Source organism: Parasteatoda tepidariorum, chromosome 2, assembly GCF_982258835.1.
Source record: "Parasteatoda tepidariorum strain Cologne lab strain chromosome 2, Ptep-v5.0, whole genome shotgun sequence".
NCBI lineage: Eukaryota > Metazoa > Arthropoda > Arachnida > Araneae > Theridiidae > Parasteatoda > Parasteatoda tepidariorum.
Genome location: NC_141756.1, coordinates 18686655 through 18708536, shown reverse-complemented (window position 1 = coordinate 18708536; position 21882 = coordinate 18686655). Strand labels below are relative to the sequence as shown.

At 30.7% G+C, this 21882-nt stretch overlaps 1 protein-coding gene and 1 long non-coding RNA gene across 2 annotated transcripts in view; one reads left to right on the top strand and one right to left on the bottom strand.

Annotated features, from left to right (window-relative positions):
• LOC107455954 (sn-1-specific diacylglycerol lipase ABHD11) overlaps positions 1-21882 on the bottom strand; it is a 30320-nt gene that overhangs the window by 7695 nt on the left and 743 nt on the right. Inside the window, exons 2-3 of the mRNA XM_087156924.1 lie at positions 3302-3455; positions 1161-1334 (exon numbers count right to left, since the gene is read on the bottom strand). Of these exons, the coding sequence (XP_087013050.1) occupies positions 1161-1334; positions 3302-3455 (328 nt within the window). The remainder of the gene's footprint in view (positions 1-1160; positions 1335-3301; positions 3456-21882) is intronic.
• LOC147814566 (uncharacterized) lies at positions 14496-18834 on the top strand. Its single transcript, XR_015431286.1, has 3 exons — positions 14496-14751; positions 17938-18096; positions 18702-18834. It is a non-coding gene; the product is annotated as an uncharacterized LOC147814566 (long non-coding RNA).

Genomic DNA, 21882 nt, shown 5'->3' with positions numbered 1-21882 from the left:
CTTATTGCTTCAATTTATGTCAATGCCAAAATTATTTTCACCCCAATCATATCAGTTCATTTTGATGCCCTATAATCTTGTTTTATTTATGTGAATGGTGATTCCCTTGTAAACGATATTAGTTTCTCCCCAATTCTCCATAGCGCTTGGAAATGCATTTCACCCTGATTCGCTCCTGTCTTCCACTGAGATTTTTCTTTTGTTTTCATCTTTTTTTTCCCTACTCGGCCTTTGCGGTTTTTCTAATTTCGTTTTTCTCCTTTTCCGTTGACAACTTTACGTTTAATATTTCAAATCACTTTTACTTCTTCTCATTCACGCCTAGCAAGTCCTGAAAATAGGGCCTTATTTTTGATATGTTGAAACGCGTCGTTCAACATATTCATACCAACATATTCATACCATCATTCATACCAACTTGTATATTTCTTGATTAAATGAAGTTTTGAATCAAGTAATATCTCACCCATTTAGTTTCTTGAGATTATTTATTAATACATTACTATGTTAAAGAGTTAGATTTTTCTATTGCTACTACTGCATAATATAGTTTATATTTTTCAAAACAGCAATGTTTTGGCTTTTAACTTGAATTTAAAGGAAAATTATTAAAAAGATATGCACATTCTTTACTATTCTTCCAAAAAGCTTCCTCTGCTTTAGTAAGAGCTCCGTTTTTACTTAAATCTTTTGGAACATTTTTTACAACATCAAATAAATTCGATATGTAGCTTAAAACAATATCTGCTACTTCTTAAGGAAGTTTCTTTACGTACAGGTCTTCCGAGAATATCATTATTACTCCTTCAGGGCGTTTATTTATGGAGTGCATGAAGCATGCCGACTGTTTCTTTTTTCAATTCTTAAGTATATCTTTGAAACGAATGAAGTTTTTAACCTTGTAATCAAATTAATCATTAAATTGAAATAATTATTAAATAAATTAAATTAAAATCGAAATCAAGTTACGATACAATTTAAGAAGATATATTGACCATGGTTTAACCATGGTTTATTGAGTTAGATGAATATAACTACACTTTCAGTTTTTATGATGGGGGATCGGGGATAAGAAATGACATCTTTAAATTTTAAACTTGCATAATTTTTTTTCAATTTATTAGTATTTTCCTTATTATAAGTACCACAAGCACACAAACCTTTCTAAGCGCAGCATTTGTGGAGGTGAAACTTCCCATACTGTGACCAACTAAAACGGCTCTTTCAATGTTCAATGTATTCATAAATTGAAATAGATCATCAACGTTTAAGTCGTAATTGAAATGTTCAGTATATTCACTTTCTCCATGGTTTCTTGCATCACAGGCGTAAGTCTGAAACATAAAAAAGAATCGAATCCAAATATTTGAGTGATATCAAAAATTACTAAACTAAAAATCCAAAAGCTTCTTTTTGAAAATTAGTAAGTATATTTAAATTTTTATAAAAGTTATACACAAATAAGATCAAAATATTGCGAAATGCGAATTTTCAAAATATTAATTCTCAGGAACTTTTCGATCAAATTTGCTCAAATTTTGCATACCCAATTTGAAAGTATTCGAACATTATTAAATAAAATAATGAAAATAACAAATATATTCTGAAAGCTATATTTTTGCTTCGAATTTTCTTTAGATAAACAAAATTTATAATTGTGTGCAAAATATTTTTTAATTCTCTTCAAAAGCTTTCAAGATATGGTGAAATGGGCAAAAAGTAAAATTAACATTACGGGTTTCAAATTTTGAACCTCCTTTCTGACCATACTTGCGGAGCCATATTTCCCAGATTACGGTTTCCTCATATATTTTGGGGGTCAAGAATCTGGATCCGTCCAAAAAAAGTTATGTTAATTCAGAGAAAGTGCGTTTTTCATTTCCTAATTTAAAATATCGTCTGCACTTATTAATTGGCATATTTGAGGTCACTCTCTAATGCCATTAATATTGAGTTCTAGAATGCCATTTGAAACTTGGAGAAAAAAATTTTCCACGAATTTCAAAGTTAGCTCCAAATACAGTTTGAATATATTGTTGACATTCAAATCTCGCCAATTAAGCATGTTACTAACCAACAAATTTTAATGTAAATGTGAAAATAATAAGAAATGTAAATAGAAATGAAAAAAAATAATTAATAATGAGAATAAGTAACAAAATCCTAATGTAGAAATAATAAAATGTAAAAGGTATTAAAATATATAAACGTAAGAATGCACACTTAACCCTCATACATAATTGAATCATAATATAACATGTCTAGGAGTACTGAATTGCAGATTGATCGATTTCTGGTTCAGGTCAAAATTACGATCTCGGGATGAAAGATTGGATAAATAAATGGGTCCACCCTATAAACGGTTTGTGACGCGAGTGTATTGCTAAAGTCGATAGATGGCACCACTGATAAACTAGAAACGTGCCCTCTGCCTTAAATAAGGTTAGTTTGACTAAGCAGGCTTGCTGGAATGGCAAGTGTCATTAGAAACAACAGGAGCAAATTAATAGAACGTGAGCAGGGATTCGTTCCTCAATATTTAAGCCCCAATTTTCATGTTAGTAAAAAAAAAAAAAAAAAAGGAAGATAGAATTTAACGAAACAGATGAAAATTAGAAGGAAAAAAAATTATTACGAAACAAAACTTAACAAATACGATAAAGAAATTTATGAATATAAAAAAATATGGGAAAAGGAAAAGGTAAAAAAAACGAGAATTTTTGTTGCAAACAACCAAATTTATGTTATTAGAATAACTTATTTGATAATTTTGCATTTCGTTATGGTTCCAGTTATACAGAATTTCTGGTATTCAAAATAATACTTGTTGAATTTTTTTTGGAAATTTAATTTTAATTTTATAACTAGTGTTGAACAGACAGCTCATTTTTGATTTCCATGTTCAACTCTGAAGTTCAACTCCGATGACTCTCTATGTTCAACCCCGTAGCCTTATAATTTTAACAAGACCTGGAAACAAGAGAACTCCTATATCAAGCATTGGGACAAGCAAAAACTTTTTTGAAGGAACTAACACGCATTGGCTTTAGATGAAGGGGAAAACCACGAAATCCCCCATGATAAACCCGATGTCAAAGGAATCGCAATCCATGATCCGTCGACATTGAGATTAGTTCCAATCGGAAGCAAGATTCAATCGAGAGTCGACATCCAATCAAGATGCAAATCGAACAGCCATTGTATTTAACCTAGGTAACCTCATTCTGAAACAAGCGCTCTATCCCTTGAGACGCCATGTTTTCTTTTGTAGAAACTGTCAAGGTCATTGCGTAAAACTTACTTTCCTTTTAGTTTTGTCAGCTATGATCTGTGGTATAATGTTCCATGATTCTTTTGAAGAAGTGATACCATGCAGAAAAATGATTGGTGCTAACTTGTCATTGCTTCCTCCTGAAGGCTCAAACTCTTTGTAAGCAATTTTTACTGGCGTGTAACTAAAGAAAAATAAATGTATTATTCCGAAAACATAGTTAATAATAGTTTTTTGATTTAAAAAATTATTCATATAAAGATGAAAATAACCAACAAAATGAAATACATTAGATAGCATGCCGGAAGCTTGACATTTCTTCTTCATTTGTTAATAAATTTTCCCTTACAAATAAAATTTTTTGATTAGCTACTAAAGTTAATTGAATTAGCTATACAAATAGCCAAAACATAAGTAACATAACGCGGGGAAACATTCTGGTAAAGTTTCCATCCTGTATGGTAATGACATTTCTGGTAAGAAAAACCATAATTCTGGTTTTAAAAAACCAGAATATACGATATTTAAACCACTCATTTGGTAGTTTTTACGTTGATAATGTAATGGTTTACCGAAGGTTCTGGTTTTTAAAATTAAATATCTAATCAAACCACAATATAACTAATTACCACATATTTAGTGAAAAATACAAAAGTGTAAAATCAGTTTAATTGAGTAAATGGTTCTTATGTCAGGGCCATGGGTATGATAAAATTATCAAATTTTACGGCATATACAGAATTTTATCACATGTTATAAAACCATAATTTATTGTTAATTTTATCAAAATCATTACCAAAGCTCTTCTTAAAGAATTACCGAGCTCTTTGGTGTTCCCATAAAGCCAGAAATACGGTAAGTTTTACCATATTCTCATAGTATAGAATTTTTTATGCATGGTACTTACCAAAAGAGTAATTTGACAGTTTAAAGTTAAATCATCGATAAATTTTTAAGTAACTGTTATTTTATAATTATTTCAGAAAAGTGCCTGTTTCCTACTATTTGCTAAATATTTGTTACAAAATACTAAGAGAAAATTTCTTTATTTTTTCATTTCTTATTTAATTTCATGTATGCTAATGTTTTCTATTTGTGTTTAAGCAGATTAAATACAAAGATGGACAAAAATAAAGGCTTTCAAGCTATGGGGTGTTGAAAAAATAATTATTGTAAATGGAATAAATTTCCTCAAAAGAGAGACAACGGGCTCTAGTTATCTGGCATGTGGATAACTAATGCCAGTTCGAAGATGCATTAATATCATTGAAATGGCAACGCGTCTTGAAGAGTGATCTGACGTTGAAGTGAATTGAAAATTACAGGGCAGAAACAGGAAATCTTTCCTCTGATCAGTGATCAATTGTAGCATTTTTAACAATAACTCTTTTTAACACGCGTGGTTACTTTCAAAAAATAATAAATTTAAAACAGCTAAAAAAACTTAATGTAATTCTTTGAAGTATTTCTCTAAATAAGATTAACGATACAAATTTCATTTTACAAACAAAGAAACATTTTTAGAAACAAGAACGAAATATATAATTAAAAACTCGACTAAACTAAACTCAGCGGCGCGGCAGCCCATAGAGGGCCAAGGCCTACTGTGCCCATCTCAGTTTAAATATATAATTATAACATTATAAAATTTTCATAATAATTCCATATTTACTAAATAAAGTATTATAATGCACATTGAGTTCATTTTCGAGGAGAAATGTGGCAATTCGGCACAACTGGCAGTAGTTGTGTGATGATGACATAGATAAAATTATATAGCTCTATTTAGTTTTTGTTTTAATAGGATTTATGCATTATTTGAGCAGACAGTATTTGAAGAAGTTGTGTTACTTAAAATCTTTGCGTCTGTGTCCAAAGTTTAAATATATTATATTTTATGAGCTTTTTTAGAGATTTCTCCTGAAAAAATACAACTGAAGCAGTTTTTTAAGCAACATTGAATAAGTTTTGGTGGAATTTTGGTCTCCTCCTGAAATATAATGAACATTCGTTCTGTTTTAAGTAACTAATATTTTACTCCCCTTAAGAATTGAAATTTAAAAAAAAATACGTACTATTCTTAAGATGGGAATTTTTTCAGTTGTTTTATAACCGACATCTGCTTGCGAAAATAAACACTATTTCGCTACATAATTTTTGAAACATAAAGATCAACTTTAACGAAACCATCAAGGACAGACAGCTTGCTATATGTGTATTTAACGGAATGACTCAGCATTAAACGTAAATTACTGTAATTGTCATGGTATCAAAAAGCAAAAACTGTAGACAAGTAAAAAATAATCTGGAACCAATGGACAGAAAGGCGCCTCTGCCAAAATAAGAGGTCTGAAAATTGTTCCTGTTTTACATACTTCTTTTTGAAGTTGGCATGGATTAAAACATGTTATCCCAAAATTTACATGGTGATGTTTTGAAGTAAATAGAACCAAATAAGGGATCGGACACTTAAAGATTTGAAAACTCAAGGATAAGGGTCACCCTAATATATATATATATATATATATTAGGGTGACCCTTATCTTTGAATTTATGCACATAATATTCTAACGTTATTGACGAAAAACAGTCAATTTCGTCAATTTCAATGAACACAGCAGTTTTACTTCATCTCAAATTTTTAATGATATTGTTGGATTTACCCCGAGGTGGATGTTGGGGAGTGGACCTAGTGGTTTAAAATATCATAGCTATCAATATCTACAAAAAGCCATGCGATTTTGATTGTCCTGCTGGCTGGTATTATGGTTTCGATATACTGGTATGCTTGTCGTAGTTAATTTGTTGTGAAATATTTATAACTAAACTTGACAGAAAAGAAAACTTTAAATATCTTTATTGATCTCTATATGGCACCGATTCTTCGCTAATAAAATTTTTTAATGATCACTGTTTCCAAGTAAGATTGCTCATTTACTCTAAAGATATTCTTTAATATAAAAATCGAATATTGACGACCCTTAGAGAAAATGAAGGTATATCAGGGGTGCCACTCTTCCGTCTTGGGGACGGAATTCCGTCCTATTAAAAAATATCAAATTCAGAAATTCAATTTTAAATTTGAAAAAAAAAAAAAAAACATTTTAAAAATAAAATATATGTATACATTGCTAAAAATGTTTTTTTTTTTCGATAATTATTTCAGGAAAATATCTTTTCCCGTTTATTTCTTCCTAAAATTTAGAAGTAAAGTCAAATTATTCACATAAGCGCAAAAAATGCGATAACGCACTAAGTCACGGAGTAAGGTGACGTCAGGAAGCATGACGTCATAGATTGCGAATGGAAACTAAAGCGCTAGTGGATTGGCCTTCGCTACTGGGAAGCAGGAGAAAAATTCTTTCTTCACAGACTTAACTTAGCGGGAAATTGAATCTGGCATCGATCATCGGATGGTAAACTTTTTACTGCGTTTGATTACAATGTGTTAAAGTTGATTATTTTTACAATGGAATATGTCAACTCCAATAAACCAACGTATGATGTTGGAATTAAAAATAAATGGCGATGGGAGTGGCTTCAAGAAAAAGATTCAGGTGGTATTTTACATGTGGAGTGGTGTAGGAAATTAAAAGAAGTGGGTCATTGTTTTTGCTTTCTCTGTGGAAAAAAATTAAATTATGCTAACAATGGTAAAAAAGCTTTATTAAAGCATGCAGAAGATAGCGAACATCAGAAAAACTGTCGTTCTCAGAAGTATGTGCAAACTCTTCCAGGTGCAAAACAACAGTCTGAGAAGGCTCCTCTTGCATTATGTGATCGTATAGCAAATCAAAAAGCTGTTATTTCGTGTTTTTTATCAGAACATTCACTTCCATTTTCGCTAGCTCCTAAATTAATCGATTTAAGTCAAGCATTAGCTAAGGATAAATTAGCTTTGTCGAAGTTGAAAATGGAAAGAACATCTGCAACTTATATTACAACTCATGGTGTGGCAAAGACAATGAGAGATGAATTGGTTGCAAAGCTAAATGCTAATTTTTTTTCTATGAACGTAGATGAGGCAACCAATAATAATGGGGAGAAAATAATAAATGTCTTGGTTAGAGTGTTTGATGATGATCTTAATAGGGTAATAACAGCCCATTTGGGATCAAGAAAAGAAAATATGGCTTCTTCAAGAAACATATTTTTAAAGATAAATCAACTTTTAGAAGATAACGATATTAATTTTTCCAAAATTGTTAGTTGTCTTTTTGACAATTGCGCAACGATGAGAGGCTCCAAGAATGGAGTTGAGAAGCTCATCAGAGACGAAAATATGCATTTGCTGCAAATAGATGGGGATTTAACTCATAAATTCCACAATGCTGCAAAGGTTTTCTTTAAATATTTTGAAAAATTTATCGAAGAAATCTCAAATAATGTATTTTATGACATTAATGAATCGCCAAAAGCTAAATGCTTATTTGCTGAGCTTCAACTTTTATTAAATTTCAAAACTGTTTTGCAAATTCTTCGTCCGATTGAAAACAGATTTCTACAAATGCTTACAATATGTGATAGACTTGTTTGCATTAAAGATGCATTATTAATTTATTATGCAAGTTTTCTTACGGATGAAGAAAGTAAGAAATTTGAATTTCTATTAGCTTTAGTATTTGAGAGGAATCGTGTTTCTGAAGGTCAAAAATTATCCATTAAAAACATTCAAGCAACTATTAAAAAGCAAAAAAGATCAGATGCTAATCAATCTCGTAAAGAAATGATTTTATTGACTCTGTTTGATCAGAATGAGAAGTTTGACTGTCTATTAAATTTTTATTGTGGAATTTTACCGCACTTTAATAAATTAGTAAAGTTTTTCCAACATGATCAACCAAACCACCATTTAATACACGCTGAGTTGTTTGATTTTATGAGAAATTTTCTTTCATTTTTCATAAAACCAGAATATTTGCCAACCAATGTATCTGATTTAAAGGATTTTAATTTAAATGAAGATAGACAATTAAGTGATAAGTTTTTAAATGTAGGGGCAAAAGCATATGCCCTAATTAAGAAAGCCCAAAAAAATAAGAGCAAGTGGGTAAATAATTTTTTTACATCTTTAAGAGAAGCTTATGTTGCCACAAGTAAGTATACGATAAAGAATTTTCCATTTCATAATAAATGTTTGCTCTATTTTTCCGCTCTAAATCCAAAATGCAGAAAAGATAATTCCTGCTTAACTGCATTGCTAAATTTGGGAGAAATGTTACCTAATGTCATTCAAGAAGAAGATATAGGCTTTTTGCTGGAGGAAATAAAAATGTATGTGATGGATGAGAATTTAGTGGAATTTTCTGAAGAATCAAGAATAGATAGCTGGTGGGCGGAGGTGTTTAATATAAAAGGAGAAGGTGGTGATCCAAAATACAGGTTGCTTACTATTCTCATAAAAGCAGCATTGTCAGTTTTCTCAGGACCTTTAGTTGAAGGATCATTTAATATTATGGATGACATTATTGTTGATGATAGATCATCTTTAAATATTGAAAATTATGAAGCGTCAAGTTTGATAAAATTTTACCTGAAAAGCAGACAAGAGAAAAGCACAGACTTTCAACCTAATCATGTTATGAGAAAAAATATTAATTCTGCTCGACAACGGTATCAGCAGTGTTTAACTGCCAAACGAGAATTATCAAGTTCTAAAAATCCCTCAATTCAGATATCTGATAACTTAACAGAAAAAGAAATTAAAACAGCTGATGACCAAACTAAATGTATTTCAAAGAAAGTAATAAGATGTGATGAATCAACATCAAAGGGTTTTTGCCCTAAAAATAATATAGCTCCACTGGGGGTTGAGCTTACAGCAGCTGCCTCAAAAAGTGTTAATATAAAAACTGATTGCCAGAACAAAAGAAAAGCTTCATCTCCCTTAAAAGAGAAAGGAATTAAGAAAGTTGATAATCAAACTAAATTTATTTCAAAGAAAATAACAAGTTTTTTTATGAAGCAATAAAATTAGACTCGGATAGCAGTTTCTATGTAGTGGATCCTTATTTATAGAACATTTTGTAGTATTTTATTGAGAAATTAAGAATTTATATTGTTTTTTGTGCTTTGTTTATCTATAATAATCTTAGTTGTTAGTAATTACTTAATGTTATCGGAAAATTAAAACTGCTTCTCAATCTTTAAAATCACATTAAATTTTTAATTTATTGTTATTTTATTTCTGTTCTGAATTAATGTTATGTGTTATTTTTAAGATTAATAATGCAAATATTATTGATATTATACTAATTAAAATGTTCAAGAGGGATATTTGTTCACATTGCGCTACACCGTTAAAATATATAAAACTTTCAGTCCTGTGATTTTTTTAGAGTGGCACCCCTGGGTATATATATATATATATATATATATATATATATATATATATATATATATATATATATATATATATATATATATATATATATATATATATATATATATATATACTAGCTGACCCGGCAAACGTTGTTTTGCCGTATGAATTATTTCTAGAGTATGAAGATATATCTTATTTATTGTAAGTGTGTGCGTATGTGGTATATGAGCGGAAGAGGCATGGAGCGTTGTGAATGATGACGGAATGGGAAAATAACAACACACCAAATAATAGTTTTTTTCTAATTTATTGTAACTTTTTTTTATAAATTATATATACAACGAATTCTGAAAATATTAGTCAACAATATTAATCTCTTAGTGCAATGGAGTGTACAATATTTTTTGTCATTCTATCTTTAGCTAACACAAATAAACCGGATGATTTGCCCACTCGAGAGCATGCCACGTATAATTATCCGTGTGAAAAACATGGTGTGCTCAAATCTAAGTCACAAACATACATTGTTTGGCCTTGTCATTGCAAATGCCAATCAAACGGGGAACTGAATGCGTTTAAATTGAATTTGCACATCTGTGGGTATAATAGGGATTAGTGGAAGTAATATACACCCCGGAATTTTTCATCTGAAATAATGACTTCGATAGCGTTGTTCATTAACTTTTTAACGACTAATCGCGTGACGCTGCACAGCCATGGTGGGTTCAAATTACGAAGCAAAATAACCGGAGATCCAACTTTGAGTACTAAATTATGCGGTGGTGTGCCTGGTAAATCCAATAAGTTTAAAAACTCTGTTGGAAAATTTGCATCTTCAATGGGATCGTAAACTGCATCAACAGATTTATATGTCACCAAGTTACCTGGCAATAACTGTTATATCTTCAGATTCAATTCGTTGACTTCCACAGTTTTTGCTGCTAAGATCACCCTTTCTGTCAGCCAATCATGATGAATGTATTGCGTGTGTACATCGGGAAATATTAGATTAATGAGAGCATCTTGTGACTCAATGATTGTGCAGAAATCGTCCGGTAATTTTATGCATCCAGTCTCAGTAACTTTTCTATCACCGATATCAAACAATTGTTTCGAGAATGCTTCAGCAGATGGATCTTGAAGTATTTGAAAGCGCATATTTACTTTTAATTGAACTTTTTCAACATTACGCCACAGTGGAGATGATTTCAAGCAAGCATTGATCTCATCAGCGTACGTTGAACGCGGAATGATGGGTAGTGTTTGTCTAAAATCACCTGAAAGGAGAAACAGAATGACGCCAAATAATTTGTCATTGTTTTTTATATCTTTCAATGTCCTGTTCACCCCCCCCCCAAGCGAATGTTTGTGAGCCACAGTGCATTCATCCCAGGAGATAATTTTACAGTGTTTCAACACTGTGGCCCTAGACGATTGCTTTTTTATGTTGCACACTGCACCTGGGTTGTTTTGAATATTTAGTGGCAGCTTAAATACTGAATGAGCTGTTCTGCCTCCATCCAATAAAGTTGCCGCAATGCCAGATGATGCAACGGCCAACGCGATGCCATTATTTGATCATATTTCAGCGAGAATTAGCGAAATAATAATTGTTTTCCCAGTTCCACCTGGTGCACCTAAAAAAATTCACCTTATCTTGCCGAAACTGCGAGCATAATGCGATCATAAATGTTTTTTCGTTCCTCATTCATTAGTGGAACATTGCGAGCAACAATCACTGCCATTTCTATCGTATTGTATTGAAGTTCACGACTCATGTCAGTGTTTAATAAATCAGATGCAATTCGATTTGACGAAGGCATACCGAAATGACTGAGAGGTAAGTTGGCAATAATAATGCAAAGATCCTCAATAGCAATCAATGCTTCATTGTACATAGCACCACTGAACGCTATCGTTTGATCGTTGCAACGCGTGCGATGTTGATACCGTATATCATCAGTTATCGAATTTGTGATTATCCCATAACGTTTCTATACTGGCCGGGAAACATGTAGTTAATACTATAGCGAATAGTAGACGAATTTGCTTTGCAGTGCAGTTCAATGCTGCTTCAGCAGGCATACATTCCCACTGGTTGTCGTCTTCCAGCAAGCCGAGTGCAAGGCATGCATCTTTAGACGTTGGATATGTCCATCGACTTTACGTATATCTTACAATGAGCCGGTGACATTAACCAACAACAGTTGAAAATAAAAGCACTCAGTCTGCCTTGGATTGACTGTAAATACTCTCCCCTAGGCGTTTGATTTGAATAAACCGGGACATACATCAACCGGTGTGCCTTGCTTGCGGGGTGTCCATTTTTTTTGTTTGAGCCCATGTGAGATAGTGTGGTACTTCTGAGTAGAGTAATGTCCGTGCAAAGGCATCAAAAGCATCCACACGATTACGCAATTCAAAAAATTCGGTGAGTGTAGTTTTTGGTGGATTTATAGCTCGGTCAATCGCTGCCTCGTTCGTGAAATATACGCACTGACCGTTTTCAAGATGAACGGCTAAATGAATAACGGTTGGATCCCGTTCATGAATTGGGAAACCAAAGATACGCCAAACAGCTTCATTGGAACTGATGTACCAGCCAATTTGGTACAGCGTTATTTCATCGTTGTATTTCACTGGTAGAGCAGTCACGTTGGTATTTTCAACTCAAAATACTGCCATATTACTGCCTTTATTCACATAGTACTTGCAAATATATTTGATGCTCTTCTTTTAAGGGCGAGCATAAGTATTAGACTTTAATATGACTTGTTGCAACGTGCGTGAATATTGTTTTTTAATTATCATGTTTCTATTTCTAGTTTGGAGTCGAGTACGATTAAATAAAGATATATTTAAAATGTACGTTAAATTTTGTCCAAAAAATGAAAAAAAAAATTAGCTATAAACCTATTCTCAGACCTACTGAATATACATATAAAATTTCATCAAAATCGGTCAAGCCGTTTCGGAGGAGTACAAACACTAAAACTGTGGCAAGAGATTTTTATATATAAGATATATATATATATATATATATATATATATATATATATATATATATATATATATATATATATATATATATATATATATATATATATATATATATATATATATATATATATATATATATATATATATATATATATATATATATATATATGTGTGTGTGTGTATTACAAAAATTAAATACTTTTGTATTAATAAAAGCATTAAAACTTCATTCGTTTTCATAAAATATATTTGGTAAAGGATAAGGGTAGAAATTCTATTTTGGGACTTCAAGGCTAAAAACATGCCAATGAATAATAATTAGATTTATACTTCAAAAGAGAAGTTATTTTAAGATCTTTCACTTCCATATAAGGAAAGATTAAACAATTTGCTATGAGTAATAAATAAATTGATGAGGCGTAGGAATACAGAAAAATGCAATAATGACTGACCTCTTCACAACTTTTAATCATCCTATATAATGCAGGAGCAATGTTTTTGCGTGTGCTTTTTGTTGTTTATCATGCTTAAATAAAATCTGTCAGCCTAGACGGGACATGGGTCTCCCCCCATCTCCAGCGGGAGGGGGCTAAGATGTATGCTTTCACCATCGCTACTAAATAAAAAAGATTATGCACAATATGGACTCGTTAATCATGCTGCTTTGACTGTAAATAACTAAAAAATAACGGTGTGGATACACCGTTATTATATATATATATATATATATATATATATATATATATATATATATATAACGAACGTGAAAATTGAAGGACAGAGGACGGATAATGCATGTTGTGGTATGCAAATGATTAGCTTATCAGCGCATTCGTGAAAAGCAGGTGGTAGCGACGCCTACAATGTGTATAAAAAAGAAATTTGACAGGAAGTTTCTCATATATCCAACATGGCACTACTCAAACGATTGCTCTTTTTATCCATGATCCGCCCCATTCTTACACATGCTTCAACAGTCTTGACAAATATAACGCAAACTCATCTGAAAAAATTAATGCTCTGCCAGAATAAACTATTAAGAAGAATAACAAAAGCCAGATGGTTCGTAAGAAATGATACAATACCCCACGAATTCAAAATAGATGCAATAGACAAACACGTAGCTAAATTAAATAACAAATTCTACGATAAAGCCACCTCTTGCTCTACAACAAATTTCAATGAAATATTTCTATTTGAAAATCTAACTGAAGACGCGAACATCAGACCAATAGCAGCATACTATTGCAGTGATGCATCGTATTCTCGACATCAGTAGGATATACTTAACCACATTTTCATCATATTTCATCGGTTCATCGCTCATTTTCATCAGTTCAGTTTAGTTCAAGTTTCTCATACAGAAATTGAATCTGAGATTTGTTCTTGGGTAAAGATGCTTTTGTTATGCCTCGTGTAAGAAGAAGAAATACCTACCAGTACGTGTCTGAGTTTGATCGAGGTCAAATTGTGGCCTACCGGGATTACGGTTTATCATACCGAAGTATTGCTGCTCGAATTAGTCGAGATCCCATGACTGTTATCAGAATATGGAATCAATGGGTTCATGATGGTCATATGGAACGCCGTGCAGAATCTCAGTGGCCCCCCATCACTAACAGCCTTGAAGACAAACATATTATCCACATAGCCTTAAAGGATCGTACACCTCCATCACGAACCCTGAGTCAACAAAGGGATTGATCATTTGCAAGACAACAAGTATCTGCACGAACAGTTCGACGATGTTTGCAGCAGCATGGACTGTCAGCATGGCTTCGACTTCCCCTGACGATGCATCCAGGCAGAAGCGCCACCAATGGTGTGATCAACGACGAATCTGGACACAGGAATGGCGTGAAGTCGTCTTTTCAGACGAATCCAGGTTCTGTACCCATACAGCAAATTTCGTCCTAAAGACATCCCAAAACATTCCGAACACTCCTGGAACAGTCATATCCGTAAAGTGTCAGAAGAAAGAATTTCGTAGGATGTCACAAATAGACAGCAATATGACAGGCCTTTCAAAGGAGTGTTTTAGGAGTCTTGTAGGATCATCGTTCAGCGCATGCGTGTTAACTTCAACTTTGCCGTTAATGTTATTTCTTTTATCCAGTGACAAGAGCAATTCTGATAGTGAAATCTAAACAATAAGGTATTTATAAGCTCAAATATCTTATTAGTTTCTTTTTTGTTTATCTTTCTTTTTTTTATTATCTATTTATATATTTGATTTATAAGTGTACTTGAACCCCCGTCATTATCTTTAATATCTCAATTGCAATGTTTACATGCATGTTTGAAATGTTTACATACATTACTAAATGTTTAAATGCGTGGTTTATTTAATTTTTTCATAATTATTGAGGAAGTTTTACTTTTATTATTTCGTGAGGCAAATTTTTATCTGTTCTGATAACTCATTCTTTCTATTATTTTTGTTTTCTTCCTTTAAGTTCAACTTGTTATTTGGCATGTTTTTTTGGTAACCCTAAATTAATCATTTCTTCTAACTACAAATAAAATGACATTTAAATTGTTTCAATGTTGCTATTCATCTTCATTATTTAGTATATTGTTATTTTACCATTTTTTACAAAGTTTTGTCTATGAATGGTGTTTTCAATATAAATGTAAACAATAACAATCTCCAACTCAATACTTGCTACTGCTTATTCCACTAGGCTATATTTTCAAACTGATAATTTTGTTTTTAACAAAAGAAATAAATTATATAATTTTTAAGCTCAAATCTGTTGTATTTCATAAGATAATAACGATAAGTAATCACGATAAGTAATCTGGTGAGTAAGAAGTGAAAATTTGTTTTATTTCTTTAGAGATGTATTGCGAAAAAGGTGACATGGTTGCTAGATTTTGAATAACTCCCTTTTTTGGCAATCCTGATTTGGCCTCTTTCAATTTGCTTATTATTGTTTGTTCTTGTTGCAAGCTGTGCATCATCTTACGTTAGTGTTAGCACCTTTAGCATTGTAAACACAAGTAATAAGTAATCAAATACCACGTTTGCAAGAATCACAATGTTCTCTTGCAAGTTCTCAAAACACAACGATCGCGTTGTGAGCCAAATGGCTTTAAAATACACCCGAAACAGTAACCTGGAAGCAGGGTTGGCAAAGTTTAGGACAGAAGGGATTAATCCACGGTTTAAACCGTCCTGTCCAAAACCCCTTTGTCCAAAACTATCTTAAACTGTCCAAAACCCTTTCACTCAAATTATGCCACAATTTTATCTGAACAATATTTAAGAGGTAAAATAAACATAGAACTAATAACATATTGATAATTAAATATACTAGAGAATATTTGTTTTTAAAAGAATAATGTTTTATTAATATTGTTTGACTCTTCAATTTAAACAAAGGAAGATTAATCAGTAATCAAGTTCAATTGGTCCTCTCATTCAATAGTACATAACTGAAGTTTGGCCTTGCCATACAGGTTAAAATATTAGGGACTAAGTGCTTGGTTTGTCATAAACAGGTTTATTTATCTATTGTACTATTCAAGAATACTTTTATTTCATTCATGTTCAATTCTTTTAGCATAGTGGTGATACATCACCAGTGTCAGTAACAGAAACTGATGTTATGCCCTTCCAAACTGTGAATACATTTTTCAGTTATTTTGTATTTTCAATTTAAACTAATATATTTATATTCAAAAACAATTTTTTTTAAAAAAAGATGTCTTTTTTATCATCCTGTGATGCAGAAATTATAAAATTTAAAAAAAAAAATTGTGAAAAATAAAAGGATAATTTTTGAATAATTTTAGTATTTTTTTTAAAGAAAAATTCTTATTTTTTAATATTGCCATATTTATCCTTATGCAAAAATATTATTTAACAGTATTAAAAGCATATTTATATTTAAAGGATTAGGTATTCACTTTTGATGTTCAATGAATTGTGGAGCTTCAAAAATTATAAACCTTTTCCTATTATATTATTTTCCTTTAATAAGTTATAGTAAATAGTGTAAAAAATATCAAATATTTATTGATACATGTAATTATTATGTGTACAATGGTTACACCTATAGAATTTTTACCTTTTACCAAAGTTCAAGGTTTTGGACAGTTTTACCCAGTTTAAGACAGTAAAACCCACGTTTCCTGTCCAAAACCAGTTTAGGACGTCCAAAACCCCAACCCTGCCTGGAAGTATAGGCGTATAGAGCTTGCAGCGTTCCCTTGTGTAAAAAATGCGGTCCATAGGGATTTTTAAAATTAGAGATACTTAGCCAAGTAAATAACCAGGCAAAAGGGCTGCAGGTTTTTTTTCCGTCCTAGTCTGAGTAAATTGCAGCATTTGCTGCAATGAATTCAATTTTTCTCCTTATATGATTGTTCATAATCAATCTGTCTTAAAATTAATAAAAAGTTGCAAAGTTATCTAACTATTATATTAAATTTAATCAGGCTATCAATTTTAACTGCTGAAGATAATTACATTATTTTCACTATCTCAGTAATTCATATCTTTTTGAAAATAGTTCTTAAATTATATTTATATTAATATTAGTTAAGTTTATTATTTAAAAAAGAATCATATGGACGCGATCAAAATGTCTATACGTGTAACTAATTTTATACAGAATAGTGTCTACATTTTCTCATTTTAATGTCATTGTTTCAAAAGCAGTTATTAGAATTTCTCCTGCTTAATGCTTAGTTTCATGCTCACTACTTAGTATTTCAAAAATACTTTTTTTTAAAAAAATATTGAAAAGTTAATAAAAGTATTGAAAAAAGTTATTGAATCTGTAAGGAGTTTATTTTCTTTTAAAAAGTTCTTGTAAATATATTTGTCATTATTCACCTCTTGCATTGTGAAGCTGGTTTAAATATATGTGTTTACATTTTAATTCTTAGTTTACTTTTATAGATATATTTTAGGTAGGTATCTTGTGTTTCATAATATGTATTTTTAGATGGGGTTAAAAAATATTCAATGATCTCCTAAGATAAAATATTTAGTGCTTTAAAAGGCATATAAAACTTACTTGTAGTTGATCTGCATATTTTCTCAATTATTAAATTTTTGTTAACATTTTTAACTGATAATTGTGGTTGAAACATTTAATTAGTATTTACATATTTGTATTTTTACAAAAAAAAATTGTATGCTAAATTTTAGTATTGTCTTTTTCTTGATTCTCCAAGAGCTCGTTCTTTTACAAGGACGGATTTACGATAAACTATTTTCAGAATGAAATTTTGTTTTCTTTAAAATAAATTTTTATTAATTATATCATTTACATGTCAATTTGCTTTTTTAAAATATTGTTATTTGTATAATTTTTTTTCTTTCTCATAGTCTGCTAGATTGCAAAGTCTTGATGGAACTGATTTTAAAGAACGTACAAGACGAGCTATTCGTCACATCATGCCTGGTGATGTTGTTGAACTCTAAAGCTGGATGGGCAATAATGAAAAAAAAGATTTTTTGGTTACAGAGTGTCAGGTGCAATTATTGGTAATATTTAATCTCTGTTTATATATATATATATATTATTCCATTTGTAGTTTGACAGTATATAGTTAAAATTTGTATTGCTAAACTTTTTAATATACTATAAATTTAGTATTCCATGAATTTTCAATGAGTTTATAAATTTCAAACATTGGAATAATTTATGAGTGTGTTGTTTGAAATAATATTGTTATTAGTATCACCATCTTCTTTTCCAGTCATTGTAGAATGGTAATCATACGATACTTCAGTTATCCAACACTTTTTTTGACTTGCACTTTAAAATATTCTGATCATTGTTACATGTGTTTGCACTAATAGCTTTATCATTATTACAGTTGTTGTTACTAGATTATTCTTATAACAATGAATCAAACATGTATCAAATTATTTTATTTTTTGTGAACTAGTATTAAGTTACGTATGATGGGCAATTGAAAAAGCAGCTTAACAAGGTTACCCCATAATATTTTCCCTGAGAGTAACAGAAATCTGGGCTTCTACTAATTTAGTTTGAGATACCTTTTAAATAGGTTCTGAAATAATTTTATGTTTATTCATGAAAATACCTACTGGTTTGTTTATATTTTCTTTTTGTTATGTTTTAGAAGCTGTTTGCAGTGTTTTCACATGCACTAAAATAAATGAAGTTGGAAGCATTATTAGAGGCTGGTTGCGCTATGCTAAAGAAAGAAGAGTTTATTCTGTAAAAAAATTAAGGAAATAATAGTGTAAATAAAAGTTTCACTTATGTGATTCTAATATTGTTTATTTTTTTCCATTCTCATATTTATTTGCATACACTAAATTTATGCTGCAAAAAATAGATAAATCCTTAAAACAAGTTATTTTTAATATTTTCAAGATACTGATTTAAGTATGCCTTCAGCTAACAATTCTTCAGCAAAACATGGCAACAGCTGTTTTAGTTTGTATATCAAAACAGATAATTTTCTAATTTTAATTGTTTTTTTAAATTGCATCATTGACACAATAACTAAACAATAAAGTATGTGATCCATTAACATCTATTTTGAGTTTTTGATAAAATAGTCACAAGTTCATTTAAACTATTTATAATATAAAATGTTTTTTAGTAAATTTTGCAGAAGAATGTAATGAGAATTATTTTGCCAATTAACTAGTTTCAATTGATCATACGAGAAATTTAAATATTAATGCGAAGTTCTCAGTATTAGAGCAACATTAAAATGAAAATTATTCATTATTTTATTATAAGATATTTAATATATCTACTACATTAAACAATATGAGCAATAATGAAGCAATCATAAATTACAATGTACATAAAAGATTCAATAAGTCTCATAATTTAATTTAATAAGAAATATTCTTTACAGAAAACTAACGCTAATTAGGAGACTTGTAACCTTCCTTGGTGTTCAAAGGGTACATTAAATTAGACTTTTTAATAATGGCCAAGTTTTTATTCCAAGCAATAGAAATGTGAAATCCAATTATCTTGCATATTTTTGTATTAAAATGATACATTATTCTTTTCTTTAGATACGTTTGTTTATTAACTGTTTTACTCCCTTTTCCTTTATTAATTTTCCTAAAAAGTAGAGGAATAGCCCATTTTTCTGGAAAAATAGAGTGGTATACAAATTAAAAACTATCACCTTTTTTTTCATTTAGAAAACATTTTTCTGACCTCTAATTCAGTAAATTTAAAAGAAAAACCTTATTTAAGTTGCTAAAATTAATAAAAATTTCAAAGATGAAATTTATTTCCAAAATAAGACACCCTCCTATTACTATCATACCATTTCCAACATGCATCCCACAAGTTACCTAAATCCTTACTAAACAGGTCTTATTATGTCCTAATGCCATCCTAAAGTCTTCTAAAGGTATCCTGAAACTGTCCTAGTTATGACATCATTAAGATATCTGCAGGTGGGACATTCTAGCACGCAGATGACATCCGTAGGACATGTAGCGGTAAATATAGGACTTCCTCTGGAAGTCACAGAATCCTAAAGATGACAACTTTAGGATGTCATAACGAAGTCAATGTGCTGTATGGGTATACAGCATCAAAAAGGCCGCGTCCTTGTTTGAGGTCATCTTGGTGAACGCCCATTGGCAGCTTGCATTCGACATCGTCATACTGGCTCATCACCTAGAGTAATGGTATGGGGTGCTATTGGATACACGTCTCGATCACATCTTGTTTGCATTGCCGGCACTTTGAACATCAGCCGATATATTTCTGACGTGTTAGGGCCAGTTACTCTGCCTTATCTTCGTGGCCTCCATAACGCTACATTTCAGCAGGACAATGCACGACCGCATGTTGCCCGCACTGGTCACTTGACACAAAACATGTTCGCCTGTTGCCCCGGTAGGCACGTTCTCCTGATCTCTCACCAATTGAAAACGTCTGGTCAATGGTTAACGAACGAATGGCACGCCACCAGTCGTCAGTCAATACGGTCGTACCGTACCCATTCTCTACTTCACTCGATGCCTAAAAGAATTACTGCTGTTATTGCTGCCTGGGGAGGCTGCTCTGAGTACTGATTCCTCAGGATCTATATTACTTAGTATTTAGTATTATTTTTTTGCAACTTTCTTATTCGGATTAATTAAGTTTTTTATTTAAAACATTATTACAAACAAGAACATTATTTATAAATTTGCAATGACAATTTTAAAAACCGACTCAAGAAATTTTTAAGAAATTTAACTTTATTTTGCCACCTATTTTTATACAAAATTTAAACTTTTCTCAACTGTGATAAATATAAACTTATGCGAACCTTACGTAGCAAATAAATAATTGATAGCCAACAAATTTTCAATAGAAAATAGTCAATAGGTTGATTGATCTCTTTAAGCTGATGAATAAATACTAAATAAATTCACAATAATTTCATTTTCACTATAAATGACAAAAAATTTTCAAAATCTCATATCTCGGTCAAAAAAAATCATAATGTAATTTACTTTTGCGCGTTTTAAAGTTAATGACATGTACATTAATGTATAAATATTAATTTTTATGCAAAAAATTTTGTTTCAAAGTAGCAACTTGTCAGACTTGACATTTTCTTTAAAAAAAAATTGCTTTGTTCAAATGTGCAAATTTTTGCAAAAAATTGAGATAAATTAAATTAGTAATTTTTAAGTGAAAGTAGAAGACTTGAGCATGATATCCTGAATATTTTATGAAAATTGATTCATTTTTGAAAAATCTATGACACTTTGAGAAATGACATTTTTTTAGAAATTTTAAGCGTCCCTAATAATTTGGAAGGGTACTGTATATATATATATATATATATATATATATATATATATATATATATATATATATATATATATATATATATATATATATATATATATATATTTGTATATATATTGAAGTTACACAAAATTATGGAAACACTTTTACGCTAACTCTCCGTAAATAATCTTTTGTTCAACAGCAAATGTTTTGGAATATTTAATATGGCAAAATTGTTCGCACAGTTTCAAATATCATGCTAGAATCTTTTAGAAATTGTGCCCTTTTTACCCATGCAAAATTTACATCGACCAAAATTAGCGTAGGAAGTTAAAATTTTCTTTCCTCTTTCCACACCACAGTAAAAAAAATAATATTTTAGTATAAATATTGCATTCCTTTAGAATGACTTCAAAATTGCAGGTATTAAAACTGGAAGAAAAATATTAATTTCCTCTCCACAGTTTTGTCCATTCGAATTTTGCATGCGTATAAATGACACCATTCCTAAAAACTTCACGCTTGATCTTTCA